The 17,693-nt window shown below is 33.0% G+C and overlaps 4 protein-coding genes across 11 annotated transcripts; 1 reads left to right on the top strand and 3 right to left on the bottom strand.

The window, feature by feature from the left end:
- Positions 1 to 10: 10 nt before the first annotated feature.
- LOC139819944 (protein phosphatase 1 regulatory subunit 42) lies at positions 11 to 1,620 on the bottom strand. Its single transcript, XM_071789753.1, has 6 exons — positions 1,402 to 1,620; positions 1,016 to 1,321; positions 696 to 930; positions 489 to 611; positions 280 to 423; positions 11 to 206 (listed from the first exon to the last, which is right to left on the bottom strand). Exons 1-6 carry the CDS (start codon positions 1,618 to 1,620, stop codon positions 73 to 75), a joined length of 1,161 nt encoding a protein of 386 aa, XP_071645854.1. The 3' UTR covers positions 11 to 72.
- Positions 1,621 to 1,706: 86 nt separating this feature from the next.
- On the bottom strand, positions 1,707 to 10,978 carry Rod (rough deal). 3 transcript variants are annotated; one of them, XM_071789711.1, is made up of 31 exons: positions 10,795 to 10,972; positions 10,169 to 10,407; positions 9,946 to 10,047; positions 9,734 to 9,857; positions 9,447 to 9,601; positions 9,146 to 9,345; positions 8,604 to 9,067; positions 8,340 to 8,531; positions 7,813 to 8,231; positions 7,575 to 7,743; positions 7,374 to 7,469; positions 7,087 to 7,278; positions 6,877 to 7,007; positions 6,666 to 6,777; positions 6,326 to 6,560; positions 6,102 to 6,240; positions 5,876 to 6,024; positions 5,561 to 5,811; positions 5,182 to 5,477; positions 4,956 to 5,113; positions 4,657 to 4,860; positions 4,410 to 4,525; positions 4,231 to 4,340; positions 4,047 to 4,168; positions 3,590 to 3,960; positions 3,154 to 3,515; positions 2,882 to 3,073; positions 2,556 to 2,787; positions 2,182 to 2,484; positions 2,007 to 2,090; positions 1,707 to 1,883 (listed from the first exon to the last, which is right to left on the bottom strand). In XM_071789711.1, exons 1-31 carry the CDS (start codon positions 10,930 to 10,932, stop codon positions 1,851 to 1,853), a joined length of 6,090 nt encoding a protein of 2,029 aa, XP_071645812.1. In that variant the 5' UTR covers positions 10,933 to 10,972; the 3' UTR covers positions 1,707 to 1,850. The 3 variants fall into 3 exon arrangements, with proteins under 3 accessions (XP_071645812.1, XP_071645813.1, XP_071645814.1); XM_071789712.1 differs by having other exon boundaries at positions 5,570 to 5,811; XM_071789713.1 differs by lacking the exons at positions 1,707 to 1,883; positions 2,007 to 2,090; positions 2,182 to 2,484; positions 2,556 to 2,787; positions 2,882 to 3,073 and having other exon boundaries at positions 3,144 to 3,515; positions 10,795 to 10,978.
- Positions 10,979 to 11,673: 695 nt separating this feature from the next.
- Pih1d1 (PIH1 domain containing 1) lies at positions 11,674 to 13,343 on the top strand. Of its 2 annotated transcripts, XM_071791423.1 has the most exons (7): positions 11,674 to 11,920; positions 11,997 to 12,087; positions 12,170 to 12,352; positions 12,442 to 12,614; positions 12,732 to 12,956; positions 13,056 to 13,205; positions 13,289 to 13,343. In XM_071791423.1, exons 1-7 carry the CDS (start codon positions 11,858 to 11,860, stop codon positions 13,322 to 13,324), a joined length of 921 nt encoding a protein of 306 aa, XP_071647524.1. In that variant the 5' UTR covers positions 11,674 to 11,857; the 3' UTR covers positions 13,325 to 13,343. The 2 variants fall into 2 exon arrangements, with proteins under 2 accessions (XP_071647524.1, XP_071647523.1); XM_071791422.1 differs by having other exon boundaries at positions 13,056 to 13,343.
- On the bottom strand, positions 13,213 to 17,534 carry LOC139820843 (sphingosine-1-phosphate phosphatase 2). 5 transcript variants are annotated; one of them, XM_071791416.1, is made up of 6 exons: positions 16,273 to 16,411; positions 15,498 to 16,170; positions 14,810 to 15,403; positions 14,483 to 14,684; positions 14,175 to 14,402; positions 13,213 to 14,065 (listed from the first exon to the last, which is right to left on the bottom strand). In XM_071791416.1, the coding sequence occupies exons 3-6, from the start codon at positions 15,303 to 15,305 to the stop codon at positions 13,648 to 13,650; spliced, it is 1,344 nt and encodes a 447-aa protein (XP_071647517.1). In that variant the 5' UTR covers positions 15,306 to 15,403; positions 15,498 to 16,170; positions 16,273 to 16,411; the 3' UTR covers positions 13,213 to 13,647. The 5 variants fall into 5 exon arrangements, with proteins under 5 accessions (XP_071647517.1, XP_071647518.1, XP_071647519.1 ...); XM_071791417.1 differs by having other exon boundaries at positions 15,927 to 16,170; XM_071791418.1 differs by lacking the exon at positions 15,498 to 16,170 and having other exon boundaries at positions 16,273 to 17,534.
- Between the last annotated feature and the right edge of the window lie 159 nt (positions 17,535 to 17,693).

Genomic DNA, 17,693 nt, shown 5'->3' with positions numbered 1-17,693 from the left:
ATTCAGAGTCTAGAGCAAGATGATTAAATACATTATATATAATAATAATTGTTTAAAGATTGATGAAAAACATTAAATAAGCGGTAATGCAATTGCTTTATTATTGACGTGAGAGCGCGATAAACGAGTCTCCTTGCTTTTATTTATGTTACCCCAAAACGGCCTCGGTGTTATATGATTATCCTTAGTACTTCTGATGCCAGATGCTAATATTACACGTAAAAATATTTTACTAATACATCAATGAGATATTATAATTTTCTTTGCTCTTTTTTTTACCTAATTTCCAAGGAGGAAACACTTGCAGCTGACTTCCTACCGAAAGAGATCCAGGGGTAATTGTTATAGACAAATGTGGTCCAGGATGCTGGAAAATTGCTCTTGAAATAGATCTTTTGAAGGCTGGTGGCAAGTTCAGAGAACCTACAATAAATTTTCTGTCTGTAATTGCCGTTCTTATCTAAACGGAAAAATCATTATTGGCATACTTGTTATATCATCTCCTAATGGGATTTTAGCTGCATTTTTTGTACGTCGATTGTGTTTCTCCATTTTAAATTTTTTCATAAAGTTTCGACAAATGTCGGTTACAATTTTTCCGTCGAGATTAGCTATATGTACGTAAAGTAAACTGATAATTGAGTGATAGATATGAATAATAAGTGGCAAAGAATGATTTACATGTTTAACTTTACCTAGCGAAACGCTATTAGCAATCAGATTTTCCTTATATCTGTAAGACCATGTAACAGGATTTCCTTGTAAAGACAAATCTTTTAACGAAGGCAATGTACTTATTGTCGTAGTTACATCGTCCACATTATCGACGAGATTATTTTTTGCATCTAACGTGTGTAATTCTTGAAATCCTATTAGATTTCTCAAGGATGTCATTTTATTATCGGAAATATTAAGAACTTTTACACACATCTAAGAGAAAACATTTAAACAAATCTCAACGATTAATCCGTATATGATGAAAGAGTCTTTGAGATTTAAATTATATGACACTTACAGATAAAGTAAAAGCGCTACGTGGCTCGAAGCATAACGATTCGCCGAGTGGTATCTTTTGATTCTCGACATGCAACTCTTGTAATTTCTTTGTATTTTGCAATCCTTCAACTACAATAATATTATTGTGTCCTAGATAAAGCTTTTGGAGATTCTGTAGAGATTCTAAATTTTCCATTTTCATTATAGCGTTATGCTGTAGATACAGATGTGTCAAATTACATGCAAAATGTAGATTCTTTATTTTCGATATATTATTATTCTGAAGATAGAGGACTTTTAAGCTTCTATAAATAGCGATGTTACCCTATGTAAAATGTGAAATTTTGTACACATTAAAAATGAATTACATATAATTTATTTATTAAATTGATATATATAACTTACAATACTGCTGATAAACATGTCATTCATATGTAAATGAGTCAACTTCCATAATTCATCTTTTTTTATCGTTTTACTGAGTGATTTACTAGTTAATATTTGAGAACATTTCCTTTCGACGATATCTGTTGTCAATTTCACCATGATTGCAAGATAAATATGAAAAGACCGTGAATATGAACGCGCAACAAGCGGTCTGTAAAGATGGTCGCAGGGTTTCATTGATCAAACGCAGAACGTGACGACGACGATACGAAATATCAGGTAAATTGAGTTTTGCTCTGTAGCTTCATGTCCAAAGCGAGATATAGTATAAAAAAGAAATTTATTTCTTATATATTATAATATAATGTCACAATTCAATCAAATAATAGTAAAACTCAATCAAATATAATAAAATTTATCTTCGAGCTGATCTGATACAGAGAAAAGATTTTTCCTCGATTTGACCTTTACAGTATAGATTTTTGTACCATGGCGAGACTCTAAACAGAAAAATAATAATTTTAATTAATGTGGTTATAAAAACAAAATAACATATTTTTTCATTTAATTTAATTTTTATGATAGTATATGTTTTATATAAATACTAGTTTATTGCAACTTACATGCGGAACCGTGAGTACTCCTTTAGAAGATAAATGATTCAAATCCTCTACGAGTTCTTTGATTTGAGATTTTTTATTAATAGCCTAAAAAAAATTAATATTACCTCTTCTCTCTATTTCTTTTTCTCTTGCATATAATATAAAAATTTAAAATACTTGATTATCTTTTAATTACCTCTAAAACAAACTTTTTTTCAGATTCATTTAAAAATGGTAGAAGTGCAGCAGCCAAGTGTGCCTGTTTACTTTGGAAACAATTTTTCACGATAGCGGTGAAGTCTAATTCATGTGCCACAGGACACGAATATAGCAGACAAATCGCCTCTATGCAATTATCAATTTTCTCCAGATTCGGATTTATGTCCATCTCGCCGAACGGTTCAGAGATAATTAATTGCCATCCCGTTTTGTAACCGTTACAATTCACAATAACACTTTTATTTCGTAATTGCAATAAAACTTTCTTTAAGTCGCTCACCTAAAAATACACGTTTAATAAGTTTTTGAAGTATAAGAGAATATCTCTGATGATTCACATAAAATCGATACCATTCGCAATTTCGTCATCTGACTCAAAGTATCGTCCCAAAGTAGAACATCGTTGATTTCAAACTCAATACAAATCTGCGCTATAACAGAAAGAGCATAGGGCAAGTGACGCTGACTTTTCCATAATATCTGCACAAGCTCTCGTTTACAACATGTGTCAAACGTATCAACGCTGTAACATAATCCTAAAGATTCCAATTTGCCGGCGTACTGTAACGATTTCATATACTTTCTGAAATATTGAAGTGAGATCAACGTTTTAATATGCAAGATAAATTTATATTCTGGCGATAAAATAAACAATAATTTATTATAATTATTTATACCTAAAGGTACATATATCTTGCTTGGTCAATTCCTCTAACGTTGTAGTATCAACGACAGTCTGCAATATTCGAAATACTCGATATCGTACGTTACAACTATATTCAGTCTCGCCATGACGATTGCCGAAACCTATGTTTATAAGAAATTGTGCAAACAAATCCATATCTCCATATTCCAGCATATAACATATCCTACAATTAAGTATATTTCACAATCAATTGTTGATTTAGAAATTGACGATATAAAAAAAATGGTGTACCAGCAATATTACCTAAGTAAATTATCTTCATAGTTGGTATTCTGATCAGACTCTTTCGTCGCTAGAAACGTCTCTGTAAAGCTTTGAGACAATTCGGTATACCTGGCATTAGATTGTAGCCATTCTTCCAATAAATCCATACGCAATTTTATCGTATTCAACGAGAACAGTTTACCCAGCTCGTTAACAGCAGCGTTAATATCGGGTCTGTAGTTGGTTGCAGTTCGATATCGTAATGGTATGCTTTCTTCGTTATACAATTCATACACCAGCTTGCACGGATTTTCGATTAGAGCAAGATACTCATCTTTCTCCAATCCGTACGTACGTAGAACATGCTCGGACGTAAATCTCAAATATTTGGATTTAATTTTCTGAAAGTAAACGCCATAGAAGTCAATATATTTTTTACAACACAGACACGTACTTTACACAGAGATTACCGTACTTCTAACATTCCTTCTTCGAATTTAGTGGAATTCTGTGCCGCCAGCTGAGCATACTCGTAACATTCTTTCGCGGCAGCAACGCGATCAGCACCCGGAGGTGTATGATTTACGACATAGTACAATGCTGCAGTACCATAATAGAATCCATCTGAATCTGTCATCCGTTGTATACATTTCTTGATATCTTTGAGCAACGTGGTATTTTTCGGATAAAGCGACCATGCAGTATCTTTCGATGCGGTAGAATTATTTCCCCATACTTGTGTCACTTCACCTTTAATAGCTAATGTACATATGAGATGTGCCTCCAAATTAAGTACGGGTGCGATGTCAAGCCACTTGCCGTATGTTCTTAAATTCAACTCAGGTGCTAGCAACGAAAATTAATAAAATGTGAAATTAAGTTAAGTAATCATCCAAGTGCTGGCCATAAATTTATTTCTGAAATATATTTACTAATGATTTTCCAAATATCGACTTTAAGCAAGAATGGAAGTCTCCATTGGGCTATCGGCGGCAACGTACTATGTCCAGGATTAAGCTGTATCCACTCATCGTGTTCCATTGGTGTAGGAAGCCTATCATGATTGATAGCATGATTATTAAATTCAAAATTAATATATGCGAAATTATAATTTACCCGCTCCGAGTGTAATTTTGCAAGAAGCAAAGATAATTTCTCTTTTCCATATTTTTGTCTCCTATGAGATCCATTAGGATAATGAACACTTCATAGTGGTAAAATGTGATCTGGAAATTGAAATGTAAAATTCACATTATAAGAAACTATACTATCCAACATTTTTATATATAGCTTACGTGTTCCCATAACGTAGAGATACATCGCTTCAACATGGATTTATCTTCCATTTGTGCAACAACTGCATTACATTTCTTTCTTAATTCATCGATTTCATCTTTACAGATAAGTAACTCTATAATATATTACTCGATTATTAAATTGGTATTCAATATCATACGAAAATGATCTACGTATAAAAATATGTAAATATCCAAATATTAAATTAATTGTCACAAATACATATTATTTCCTTATACCATTTACCTTTATTTGCGCTTGTTTTCGAAACAGTTATTGTTGGATTCCACATTTTTAGTAATATTTGTAAATAATTCAAAAGGCAATCATTGAAATTAAATCCGAAGCTACAACAATAATCTTTTAATAAAGGAATCACGTTCTCTTTATTACTGTTTATGATCTGCTGTAAAATTTTTCTTTTGCTCGAAGCACTATTTGTTAAAACTTCTGTAAATGTATTAAAAATATATACATTAACACATATGTATAACAAGATTTGCGTTTAATATAAAAATAAACTCGATGATAATGCATGAGCGTACCTTTAAAAGTTATTGAATAACGTGACAGTCGTTGTGCCCAAATATGCAATAGCTTGTAACTCTCAAACGTTTGTATCAATGATCGATTTTGCCCCAAGCGCGAATATTCATATCCCAAAGTTGAGATTGTACAATGCCGAATATGGTCGGCCTGAAATCTACAAATATAAATCTTTATACATTATTATCGAAAATTAATTATCGAAAAATAGATTTATTTTCTTACGATGTAGAAACGGTGGAAAGCCAACTGCACGCCTCTTGTTCTGATAACATAAAGAGAACCGATAGCCCTAATTGCAAATCGAATGATCGTCCGGTGCATAACTTTCTCAATAAATTCATCAAAAGCTGTGATAATATAAATTTCATTTCCGTTAATATCTCTTCGTTTCTTACAGACGTGCTAAGATACATGAAATAAAACGTTTTGAAAATTTGCAGTAAAGAATAATCGTTGTGTTGAGGTTGCATCTTTCTCATATTTTCCAGGAAACCAGTTAGCCATTGATCCATTTGGTCCTACATATAAACAAACTATACTGATATATCACAAACTATTTTTTACAAATGAGATTATATACATATATATGTATAAAACTTACAATACATACATCGTACTTTATGATTTCATTACTGTCGATTTGATTTGAATGATATAAGTGCAGAGACATTGCGCCTTTAAACAGAGACAACAATTTTTCATCCAAAGATATTGCTTGATCTTTATAAATTGTATACAATTTCCAATTAGATTGCGTTACAAGTCTCTGTTTTACATCAAAACAATCTTGGGTAGAAAAACTTGGGCATGCACTGATACAAGTGTAAAGCATTAATGCAGATTGTAAATCACCTGAAATATTAGTTTGCGACATAATTATTACCATTTGAATCATTAATACAATTTGGATACGTACTGTCTTGACAAGTATTTAACATCGAAATAGTTAAGTTTTTGACAACTTTTACAACGTTTGTGTCTACAGCAGCATGTTGTAGTATTGATAGGCACATCTTATGTATATTTTTAAATTTTTCGGACACCATATTTAAATCTTTATCATCACTGTAAAAACACAGAAGAAATAAATAATATTATACATATGGAAAAAAATGTAAGACTAAAATACGTAAAGTACTTACTCAATAAGTTGTTCTAATTCGTTTAAGTTTTTCATCTGCTCTAACATAGATAAAGTTGCATATGACTTTTCTAATCCTAGCAGTTCAGCAACTTTAATAACTGTCTTGTGCGTAATTGTCCAATCGTTCTCCTTCATATCTATTAAATGATCATATGTAAATTGTATTTTTAACAAGTATATGTATATTGCATCTAGTTACAAAAATTGAATTAAAATTTTTACTTGAAAATTTTGAGATATAGTTTTGCAACACAAGTAACTTTTGCGTGTGATAATCTTTCAAAGAAATATTAATCTTATAATATTTCTTCAGTGCATACAATGACCTTAAATCTTTTATCATTTTGATAATATTGTTGCAACGATAGGGGCAAACACTTGACTGTGTTAATAAGTTATATATTTTAAACTCTAAGCAACCCAATATTTCCATATGATAGACCAAAGACGTTGCATTCTAAAAGTAAATATTAAATATAATTATATCTTTATATATATTATAATTTATAGATAAAAATAATTTCCAATGAATGATTGTATCAAAGTTCAATTTCTAATTTACCTGAAAAGAGAAAGCTGCGACAATATAATTAATAATTCCTTCATAACAATATAAAGCGCTAGCAACATCATTTTCTAAATGATGTATTATATCCATTGCTTTTTCGAGATTCCTAAAACAATATTTGCAATAGATTAAATAAATAAGTGCTTTATATTCGTACAACTTTTTTCCTTATGCAAACTAGAATAATACATTTTTTACGACATACTTTTCATTTAATCGTACGTTTAAACATCGACAAAATGCATCTTGTCTTAATTGCTGATCGTTTCTAGTTAGCACATCTATATCGTTAATCATAGAATCGCAATTTTCTTTTATTATACGCGACATTAATTTCTAAAATATAAATAATTTTGTAATGTAACAACATACATAGAGATATCATAAAAGATATAATGCTACAATTTATACCGACATTATTCACACCAATTGTTGCATATCCATATTTCATTAAGATGAGCTTTATTGGAACGTAATCGCACTCAATTTTAATTTTAAAAGATAAACTGTGGTCGTAATTAATGCCTGTTTCTGCTAGAGTAGCTATAGTTGAACTCCAGGGCACCGGTGCTTTTCTTAAAACTATCAAAGTTTGCTCCAGTCGTTTCTTATAAATATGTAACATAAAACGTTGCGTTAAATAAATAAAAAGATATTTTATAAATTATAATGTCGCAAAAATAATATGTCTCTAATATTCACCTCCATATTGTGTATAAGGCCTATTAAAATAGTAACTCTTTTCTCCCATGCGGCTTCTTCATTAAACCACCAACTGTACGAATTTTTTATAGTTTTCTAAAAATATAAAATATTTATATAATTATTTATCAGAAAAAACTTTTACATTATAAGCAACATGTCTTTGTATGTAAAACCAGATAATGAGAATATTATACGAACCTGGATATATGTACAGAGAACAGTATCGTTTTGTAAATTATTGTTAAATATGTATTGTTTTAGGAATGTGTTCGCAAAATTCGATATTTGGTCAATATGTATTTTATCCAACAACATGTAAATTGCTTCTACAGGTGAGTCAATGTATATATCAAGAGGTACCCTCAATCTATTGGATAATTTAAAAAAATTAATAATGTTAGTTTATGAGCTAATTTAAAATTACGATATTACTGACCTGTAAACAATCTTCAGTTGTTGAATGTCGGATAAAGCTTGAAACAGAACCATAAACTGTTTCAGTAGAGAATTCTGATATCTGTACTCTTGATGAAAATACACCGATTGATTATCTTCAAATTTAAGCAATTTTATAAACTTTTTAGCAAACTCTGTGCCAATTTCTGGCCATACTGTACGATGAGATATCTCAAGATATTTTAATTTTTTTAAACTCCAAGACATAATCTCATTTATTGTATCAGGTAATAAGGATAATAATGTTGGTATAAAATGAATAAGCCACGGCCATAAATATGATGGATCCACATCTTCAGGTAAAATTGTAAAAATGTTTCGTACAGTCTGCATAGATATATGTTGTACAAGATCAGGAAGATGCCTCGTCCAAATTAACGTAGCAGATTTTAGTTGACCCTATAGAAATATTAAATATCGTAAAGTACAATATTTTGACATAACAATTCTTGTAACTTCTCCCATTTTTACATCTCGCAATATATGTATATAATAATCATATAATACCATGTTCAAACGAGTAGTACATTCTTCTAATAAATTTGCTTGTGAAAATCGTATCCATTCTTTCATAGTTGCGTCGTCATTCAATAATGTATCTACCTCGGTATCTTGGATCATTTGGAAAGTCTCAAGTCTATATAAAGCGTCGTTTATTACCGATAAACTGGTATTCAACGAATCATTTATATCTTTTATCTACAAAGAATATAAATGAAATATAAAAACACTGCAGAATGTATACCGATAAAGGGAAAAAATATAAAATACCTTAATATTTTGCGCTATTCTTTGCCGAGCATATGAATATATCCGTTTCATTTGTATATAATCAGAAATGAGAGCTTTACTACAACATTCAATCACATATTGCACATCTTGTATTTTATCTAGAATATTTATCAGTGTATCTACGTTAACTGAATTAGAAGCAGATTTTGCCCAGGGACTGAGCTGTTCCACGAGCAATGCTGCTTTAGAACAATAAATGGGTTCCACTGAAAGATTTAATTTTTCTGCAAAAGCTTGAGCTGCATCAAAGTGTCTCTTCTTTAATAATCTCGCTAAACGTATTTCGGGAATACTTTCCAATATCGTTTTTATTCTAAACGTGTCGATAATACCAGTCTCAGTAGATATAATACCCTCTATATAAAATAGATTATCAGAAGCGTGTAAAACATCCAATAAATAAGTATTGGTAGATACGTTGATTTCTAATTTCTGTTCAAAATCTAAAAGAAGAAATACAAAGTATCTCATGTTTAATTCACAAAAATCGAAATATTTACAAATAAAAATAACATATTTACCTGGATAAGAAATAACACGTAAAATATACGTAGCGTAATTGTCCTTAGAATGGGTTAAAAATAAAATTTCACAATGATCAGCATCATCATGATGTATTACACTGAAATCAAACACTGGCCCATCGTATATTTTCAATGTAAGAAATGTATTCAGACATATCATATTTAATGTATGATCTGTACGTAGACAAAGCATTTTACTAAAACAAAATATTTTTTATATATTATACAACTTAAAATAGAAACTCAAAAATACAAATTAATTACCTATATACTAGCGTGATTTAAAAATTTTCTTTACCTGTTGCCATGCAGCGACTTTATCTTTTTATATCCAAAAGAAAATACACTTTGGAAATTAATGTATTGTTCATTAGGCCAAGTAAATATCGAATTTGTTCCAACTATAGCTATCGATAGTTCTTCTGATGGCGCTTCTATTGTAGCATTAAGAAACTGTAACACACTCTTTATAAATTGATGTGGAAAGTAAAAAAAAAACATGATATTTTTGACATGACTTTGTCTTAAATGCAATCAATATATCCATAAAAGTATTAATAAATTCTTTTAAAAAATTCAAATTACCTTCAAAGGAGCAAATCCTTTAAACAGCTGAGAACATTGAATATCTGCAGTATATTCTGCAACCATAACTTTATCATCACTAGTAAATGCAATTTCTAAAGCTTTAGGATAAAATTTGCAGAATCTGAAATATTTATAGAAAATCATTTATTAATCATTATAAAATCAATGATAAAAAGTAGTAGAATATGGTAGGATATAAGTAAATATACCTGTAAATAGCTCCAGTATTTGTGACAAGAATTATGAATGTTTCTTCACTTTGCTCCTTCAAAAATATTTCTATCACATTACCCTCGCTATCAGGTATAGTTCTGTAATTAGAAATTATTTATGCAGACATCAGAATTATATTTTTAGTATATTTAAAATAGACAGAGATATTATTTTTCAGATAATATTTAGTTATTTATATAAAAGATTTCGAATATTTACTTGGTAAAAATTATTTTTCCATCCGATAAATGTAAACAGTATAAAATCCTGGTTGCGAGCACCACAAATAAAAAGAAACCGTCCTTGGAAACGGAGTAACTGGCTATCATGGAGGGAAAGCTAATATTACATAATATTTCATCGCACGTTTCATCTTTAAAGATTGTAATAGACTTGTCAATTGCTACACAAATCTTGGAATGTTGAATAGATGCTATAACATTCGGTTGTTGCTCCACCTTAAAGAAAAAAATATACAGTTGTTAATTTCAATGCTGCATTATATTTTAATTTGTAATAACTATAATCACTTTGTAACTTATATAACGACTAATGAATCTAACAATAAGTCAATGTCAAATTTAAAATACGCGCTTTAATAATACAAAATACCGACGCGTGCGCATTTCACGTGGATTTAAACATTATAAAAAAGCAATTAACATTGCAAATAAAATTACGTCAGGAACTACGTGTTTTTTTTAGTCATCCGTTTTTAGCGAAATGCCCTTGATTTTCTCATTTTCTCAGAAACATTAACAGAAAATGTCAAATTAGAACCGGCATGTGGCATGTGGCATGGCACGTGGCAGATCGATAGATCGTGAATAAGGAACAGGGAATACCTTTTCAAACGATTGAATCGTCGCCACGGTGCATGCCTCGTACAGCGAACCGTTGTTTTCCGCGATTATCCGTGTCCCAAAATTAATAGTCTCATCATTGACATCGAAGCCCGACTGTATTCTACTCCACGAAGTCATTTTTAGGTTAGGAGCGTGGAGCGTACTGACCACGTGACATCGCACTCGATCGTTTGGGCGCCAAGGCGCCAAGCGTCAAGCGCCAAGAATGCACCTTACATTCCACGGATGGCGCTGCAGTTTTCATTATAAATTATAAATTTGATGATTGGCAATCGGTCAAGTGTTTTTAGGGGCTGCGCACAATGTATACATATAATTTCATCACAGAAACAGATTTCCTTTGAATTTCATGTGTTAATATTGAACTGTTTCCTATTCTCTGTTCCCTTGTTCCATTTTATTGTGCGCAGCCCCTTAGAATTAATATAATTTACTATGAGTAAATCCGCGATTTTAAATTTTTCAATTCGCAATTCTTAATAAAGAATGTCAAAATTCTTGGAATTTTTAATATTTCAAATTTCAACCTCCTTGCTAATTATGTTCTCTCTCCTGATACTTTGTCAATTTTCAAAATTCTTTATTTCATATGAGATTAAAAAAGTCTTTCCGGTATATATAGTCATCAAGATTCGAGCTGGAAACTTTTTCTATAACCGATAAAATCAATTTACAATCTACTGGCGGTAGATCAATGGTTGTATTTACTGTCGGTAACATATGTTTTTAATGAGCCATAAAGCTGGATGCACAATGAAAAACACAGGCAATAGATTTTTAACCTATCGGAAGCCGCGTACCAATTCTCTGTTCCTGTTGCCTGTACCTTTGTATTGTGCATCCAGCTTAAGGTGAGGTCAGTACTGTCAGTAGCAATCTATACACGTATGATGACGCACGTGGTATTTCCTTTACATATTCATTAGGTTAGGTATCGAAGAGATTATCTGATTTTATTTGAATTACCGAAACCACTCATCTCAGAGAAATACGAATCTGAATACAGTTTATATATTTATATTTAACTGGATTCGTAGCAATTATGGGTGATGCCACTTTCCTCGAAGTTGATGACTCTATTAAGGCTAAAAATTTATTATTATTCGTAAGTATATAGTAAAGATGTATTTTTTTTTTTTATGTATACGAGCAATACTTGGAATGTTGACTGTTTCTGGCAGGATAAAGATAGGGATACTTTAAATCAGCAAATGGACGAGATGATGAAACAATTTGATTCGCCACCATCTATTCTTGTGCAGCCTATTCCTGGTCTGTATCTGCACAACACATTTTGCACATTGCTTGTCATAGATAAGAGCTTGTTTACAATAATATAATATATGAATTGCAGGCATCTGCGTGAAAACCAGAACACTTAACAAAGAGAAAATTTTTGTCAACATATGCACGTCCGATAAAATTCCACCACCAGAAGATATATCTGATACTAAACTACTCGAGCTTCTAAATGATCAAGTACCTGCTTATACCATACCAATGAGTATTGGCTTTGAACGAATGGAAGCAGATAAATGTAAATAAAAACCTTTCAATTTTTTATTTATATTATAACACCAATGCTATATGCACGTGTCAATTATAAAATTATGTTTTTCTTTACAGCTGGAACACCCAGTGCGACATACGATGTCATGCTAAATACAGCATATCTTAAAAAATGTCAAGAAAAGAAACATTTCATGGCGTTTACGACATTAGTTATATTGAGTGGAGTGGCGGATAAATTTAACAAAGAGATTGATACAGAAAATCATGTTGTTCTTAAAAATCGTACGGTAAGCATATAAGAGATATAATGAGGATTTAACTGTTAAAACTTGTCAATGTTTACTCAATGTAGTCACACTTGTATGCTATTTCGTAGTTGAATTCATAATTGTGTATTATTCTAGGTAATGGGAAAACTTCAACAACATAGAGTAGAAAATCGTAAACCCAAAAAGCCACAGAGTCATAAGTCATTGATCGAGGAAATTTCGCGTTCTACGAAACCTGTCGACAGCAAGAACGCTAATCTACGAGATAGCGACACAGCAAAAATGGGTTATGTAATTTTAAGAGAACCAGCAAAAGGCCCAACTGAGCGTTTAATCGCTTTATTTGACATGCCAAAAAGCGTTAGTCACAAAGTTATTAAATGAAGTTACTCTAGAGTTGTTAAACACTAACAACATTCAGTCAGATAAGATAAATGTAACATGCATTATCACTTGCAGATTTCAGTCGAGGATATAGTAGTATTGATCAACTCTGATCGCATAAATGTCACGGATGAGAAAGCTTGTTGTTCGTACGACGTCTTAATTCCATATACGTACACGCTCAAACCAGATAACGCGAAAGCTTATCTAGATTACAATATTGGGGTGAGAATTTATATTTTATTCTCTTTTTTTTTTTCTTATATTAGATTATATATCTGTAACGTATATATTTTCTCATTTTCCAGGTGTTACGAATAGATATGTTAATAGAACAAAAATAAAATTAATATTAACAAATAATTTTACTTCTTTTATCTCCCACTTTAAAATAAATTTTTGTTAATTTCGTTTTTAGTTTGCGCATTTTAATCACGTTATTAAAGTGACTGAAATATGAATTCATTATACTTAAAACTTTTAATGTGCATTTATTAATAAAACAAATTTTTAAGACAAAAAATATTTTTTATATCAGGATAAAAAATATGTCTGAAAAAGTAAAAAATTATCCCTTGCTAAGTTATAAAAACTTAATAAACAAACGAGGTATAAAATATATTTCACAGAGCACAATATAAACCGAACAACAGATTGTATAAGTTTTTCATATTTCCGTGTAAAATGCTGGTCGTTCGATACCTATCATGCTAAAAACTTGTGGCAATAGATACACTGTATTTATACCTATCATGAAACAACTTACATATTTGTAGACTAGATCGACGAACACCTTATTTTGATTACCATTATAATCTTGACATTTTATAAGTTCCCTCCAATTAATTTGTAATATGCCACATATTATAATATAACTAAAAGATTTGCAGAAGACTTTTGTAGCAATAACGCCAGAAAAGCCAAGTGCGGTTCTAACAATCAGATGACCAAGCATAGAATACGTCGGCCAAACGATATGAAGCGGTGGCAAAGATTGTGATGCCCTTAATAAACCGGTATAATAATTGAGCCATGCTCCCGCGTGAATTCCTGCTACGACTGATACAACCATGGCAGTGTCACTTCTGAAATAAATTAAAAATCATCTATAAAATATAAGGTTTCAAATTTAACTGTGCATGTCCACTCGACATACGTTCAATAATTAGTAGTTGACACGTTATCTATATCTACCTAGTGGGTGTCCACTTGTAGCTGCTAGTTGGATAATATACGATAACGGCAATACTGATCGCGATCAGCATCGCTACGAGCCAAAAATTTGTAGTAACATAAGAATTTGTTATGTCCACCAAGGGTACCAATGGAATCATTAATGCAATCGTTAGTACTAAGCCGGCCACAATATCCAGCACGGTATGCATACCCAGGTATAATCTGCTCATACTGACAAGTACGCACCTAGAAGAGTCAAGTTGAATTATTTTACGTAAATACAAAAAGTCAACAAGCAAATATGGTATTTACAATATATTACTTACCAAAGAAATGCAATAATGCAGCCGACAGAAAATGGATAAATATATTTATTCATTGTAAACAACACTACGCTAAATGGTATCGTGAAACCAACCATGGCATGAGTGGATGGCATTCCATATTCTTGTGACCATTTATTTTGCAATCTGACCGCCGGAGGACACGCTGGTCTAGGCCAACATATTACATCTTTCAGTATCTGTCCTGAAAATGCATGTAATACAAATTAAAAAGATGTGTAAAGATAAATTACGTTAAAGTCCGTACACGCGCGCGTGCATGCATCTCTCATCTGATTATCATTATTTTTAATTATCACGTGATCGTACCAATGGTCATAATAGTGGCCCATACTAAGACTACTCTTTGGCCAACAGCTCCATCGACATTCCAAAACAGGAAAGGTATAAAAGTTGAGTAGAAGACCTCATCCCCTAACTCGGTTCCAAACACAAATGTATAATACCAAAATGAATTAGTGATTGCATAATTTGTATTATCTGAACGTGTCGAAGCTTCTTTGCGTCGGACCGTTGGCTCATCATTTGTTCCCTGTTCCAGAGCGTTATTCATTCGCTTTGCAGGTGCCGTCAGTTGTTTACTGTTTGCATCACAGCCATTTATTTTTTTACTATGGCAAGTTGAAATACACGTTGCTTCATTGTCGTCACGTTTCGCGTAAGCGTATCTTTTCTCCTCCTCTTGGAATGTTTCGTTATGCCTATTGTAATGTATTTTGATACCAAAAAATTCTTGTATCGATGCGACTAGTTGGGGGTCCTTTAAGTAATCCACCATTCTCATTAGCTTCTTATTGGATATCATTCTTATTGGACGTAGTCAATTTTTAATTGTTTTTTTTTTTCTTTTTAAAGAATTTTTAATATAGCTCTCTCATGGCCACAAGCATTCCACCGAATGATCTGCATAAATAATGTTAATGGCCTTAAGTATATATGTACAATGTGTGTGTGTGTGTGTGTGTGTGTGTGTGAGATGTAACTTGACGCAACGTACGTCGAATGGCTAATCGATAAAAATAAGTTCTTTTCAAAACGCAAACTGTTCGCTTTCCCCTCGCTACGTTTAATTGATAAACGTTTATCTGCGCCGTGACACGTAAGACAAGTATAATACGTAAATAGAAATTATGGTCAGAACTACCCAAAATGGTACATAATTGCCAAAGAGCAGGTATTTTAAGGTTTCATAATCTGTTGTATCGAACGAATCCTTGATAAAGCCTCGATGCGGGGTGATAATCTCTTGATATCCAACCCTACTGATTCTTTTTAAACTTTTGATATAGGTTGATTTATAGTATTCAATATTAAATATAAACATCGCTTATTGCTTTGTTTACAATACACGAGCGCTTGGGGATTGGCTTGGAGTGAGAATGAGAATGAGAATAGTGAGATTAGGTTAGGTTAGGCCAAGGCGTACCGACCGGGAGCCGGGACTGCCGGGAGTTCCAGTTTCCAGTCCCGGGACCGAGGATAATGGAGGAGTGTCGTCGACGCGACGGTTGCAGACTGCAGACTGTTATATGCGACGAATCTATCTAATTTCTAATACACATATAGTAACGTAATAACAATAGAAATATTACGACGTAATATTATATTACAATATTTATTAGAATATTTATAGAGTCGAACGATGATCCCCAATGACCGATTTTACGTTCCTAAAATGCGGAATAAATCCACGTTAATATCAAATTTAATTCCACGTGACGTGGAAACGAACATTCGACAAAGTTGCGGCCTTTTATTATTTCCAAACTTACCAAGAGGATATCGTCAATATCGTCATCGAACGTCGAATAATCCTATAATCTTCGAGTGAACCAACCGGCGGCGAGCGGAATTGCAGGATGACGATATTAACGATGAAACAATGGATTTATGTTCAACGATTCAAAAAGAGGTTAGAGTTTATCGGATGAATGCTACGCAGAGGCACGCAGCTACGATCTACCGATCTTTCGTCTCCGGAATGTTATATATCGTCCGCGTTTAAGTCACAAAAGAGCACATTCGCAGAGCCACCCACGTCAGCCATGTCTGTGTCTACTGTGTCTAGGTGGTTGAACAACGGAAAAAACCATGATTTCACCGAAAACCGAAAACAGAGAGACCGGTTCACTCGTCGGTTTGCTCTTTGTATATGTCGATAGCGCGGCAAAAAACACGTGACGCGTATGTATATATGTATGTACAAGCAATAAATTAAATTTTTTTACAGCTGTTTTTTGCGACGTAAATACGTTGGCCTAAAATTTTTATCGGTTGAGTAGCATGTCCATGAGTCGCACGGATACTGTAGGTATAGATATCAGTGATATCACCGCCCTTCTGGAATCTGGGTTATCTGGAATCGCCGACGTCGACGCTGACGCCGACGCCGAGTCGAGGCCAAGGCCGAACCACCCAGAACTACCTCTCTTTATCGCGTGAAACAGGCAGTACAGGCACACGATTGACGACTGACGACACCACATGACATTTCCTCTCAAAGAAAAAGACCAATGGTGACCAATGCTTTCGCTGATTCTTACTACGCGAGTACGTGTATAATTGTAAAGACATAAATCAGTCCGAGTGTCCCGACTTGATGTCCCCGCTCCCCGCTCCCCGCTCCCGCTTTGGCAGCGGCTCGGCCGCGGCGAGTCGCGCGAGAGTCAAGACGTCAAGACGTGATATTCTGTATTCTGTCGAGATTTGCATCATTTGCATCACAAGTTCCTTAATGAGATACATTTTTTGCGCAGATACGTACTTGCCTATGCATACGTATGTATTCAGAATGTACGTACTAATTAGAAAAGATTGTCGCTAACAATTAGGCAACGCGACTTTTCGTCGTCATATCGAAACGTAACTACCGACTACCGTACCCGGTACCGACTCGAGGTAACTTCGAGAGCCTCGATGAGAGACCATCATTGCAGACGTGATCATGATCGGAGAATATCCAGAATGTCCAGAATACCAGATGTAGATGCAGTCGAGTTCGAGTTGGAGTTGTGCCGCGTGCGCGCGGTAATGTCGACGCACGGTAGTGCGTTTATCTTTATCTCCTACATCGAATACTCATCAAAGTATATCTCAAGGATCTCAAGTCGAACAGCATTGCTAATATTGCTATATCCGCTATTAGGTCAGAAGTTAGAAAGCGTGTATCGTCAGTATCGTCAGTCCAAAATAA

Source organism: Temnothorax longispinosus, chromosome 10, assembly GCF_030848805.1.
Source record: "Temnothorax longispinosus isolate EJ_2023e chromosome 10, Tlon_JGU_v1, whole genome shotgun sequence".
Taxonomy (NCBI): domain Eukaryota; kingdom Metazoa; phylum Arthropoda; class Insecta; order Hymenoptera; family Formicidae; genus Temnothorax; species Temnothorax longispinosus.
This window is presented reverse-complemented; position numbering and strand designations above follow the sequence as displayed.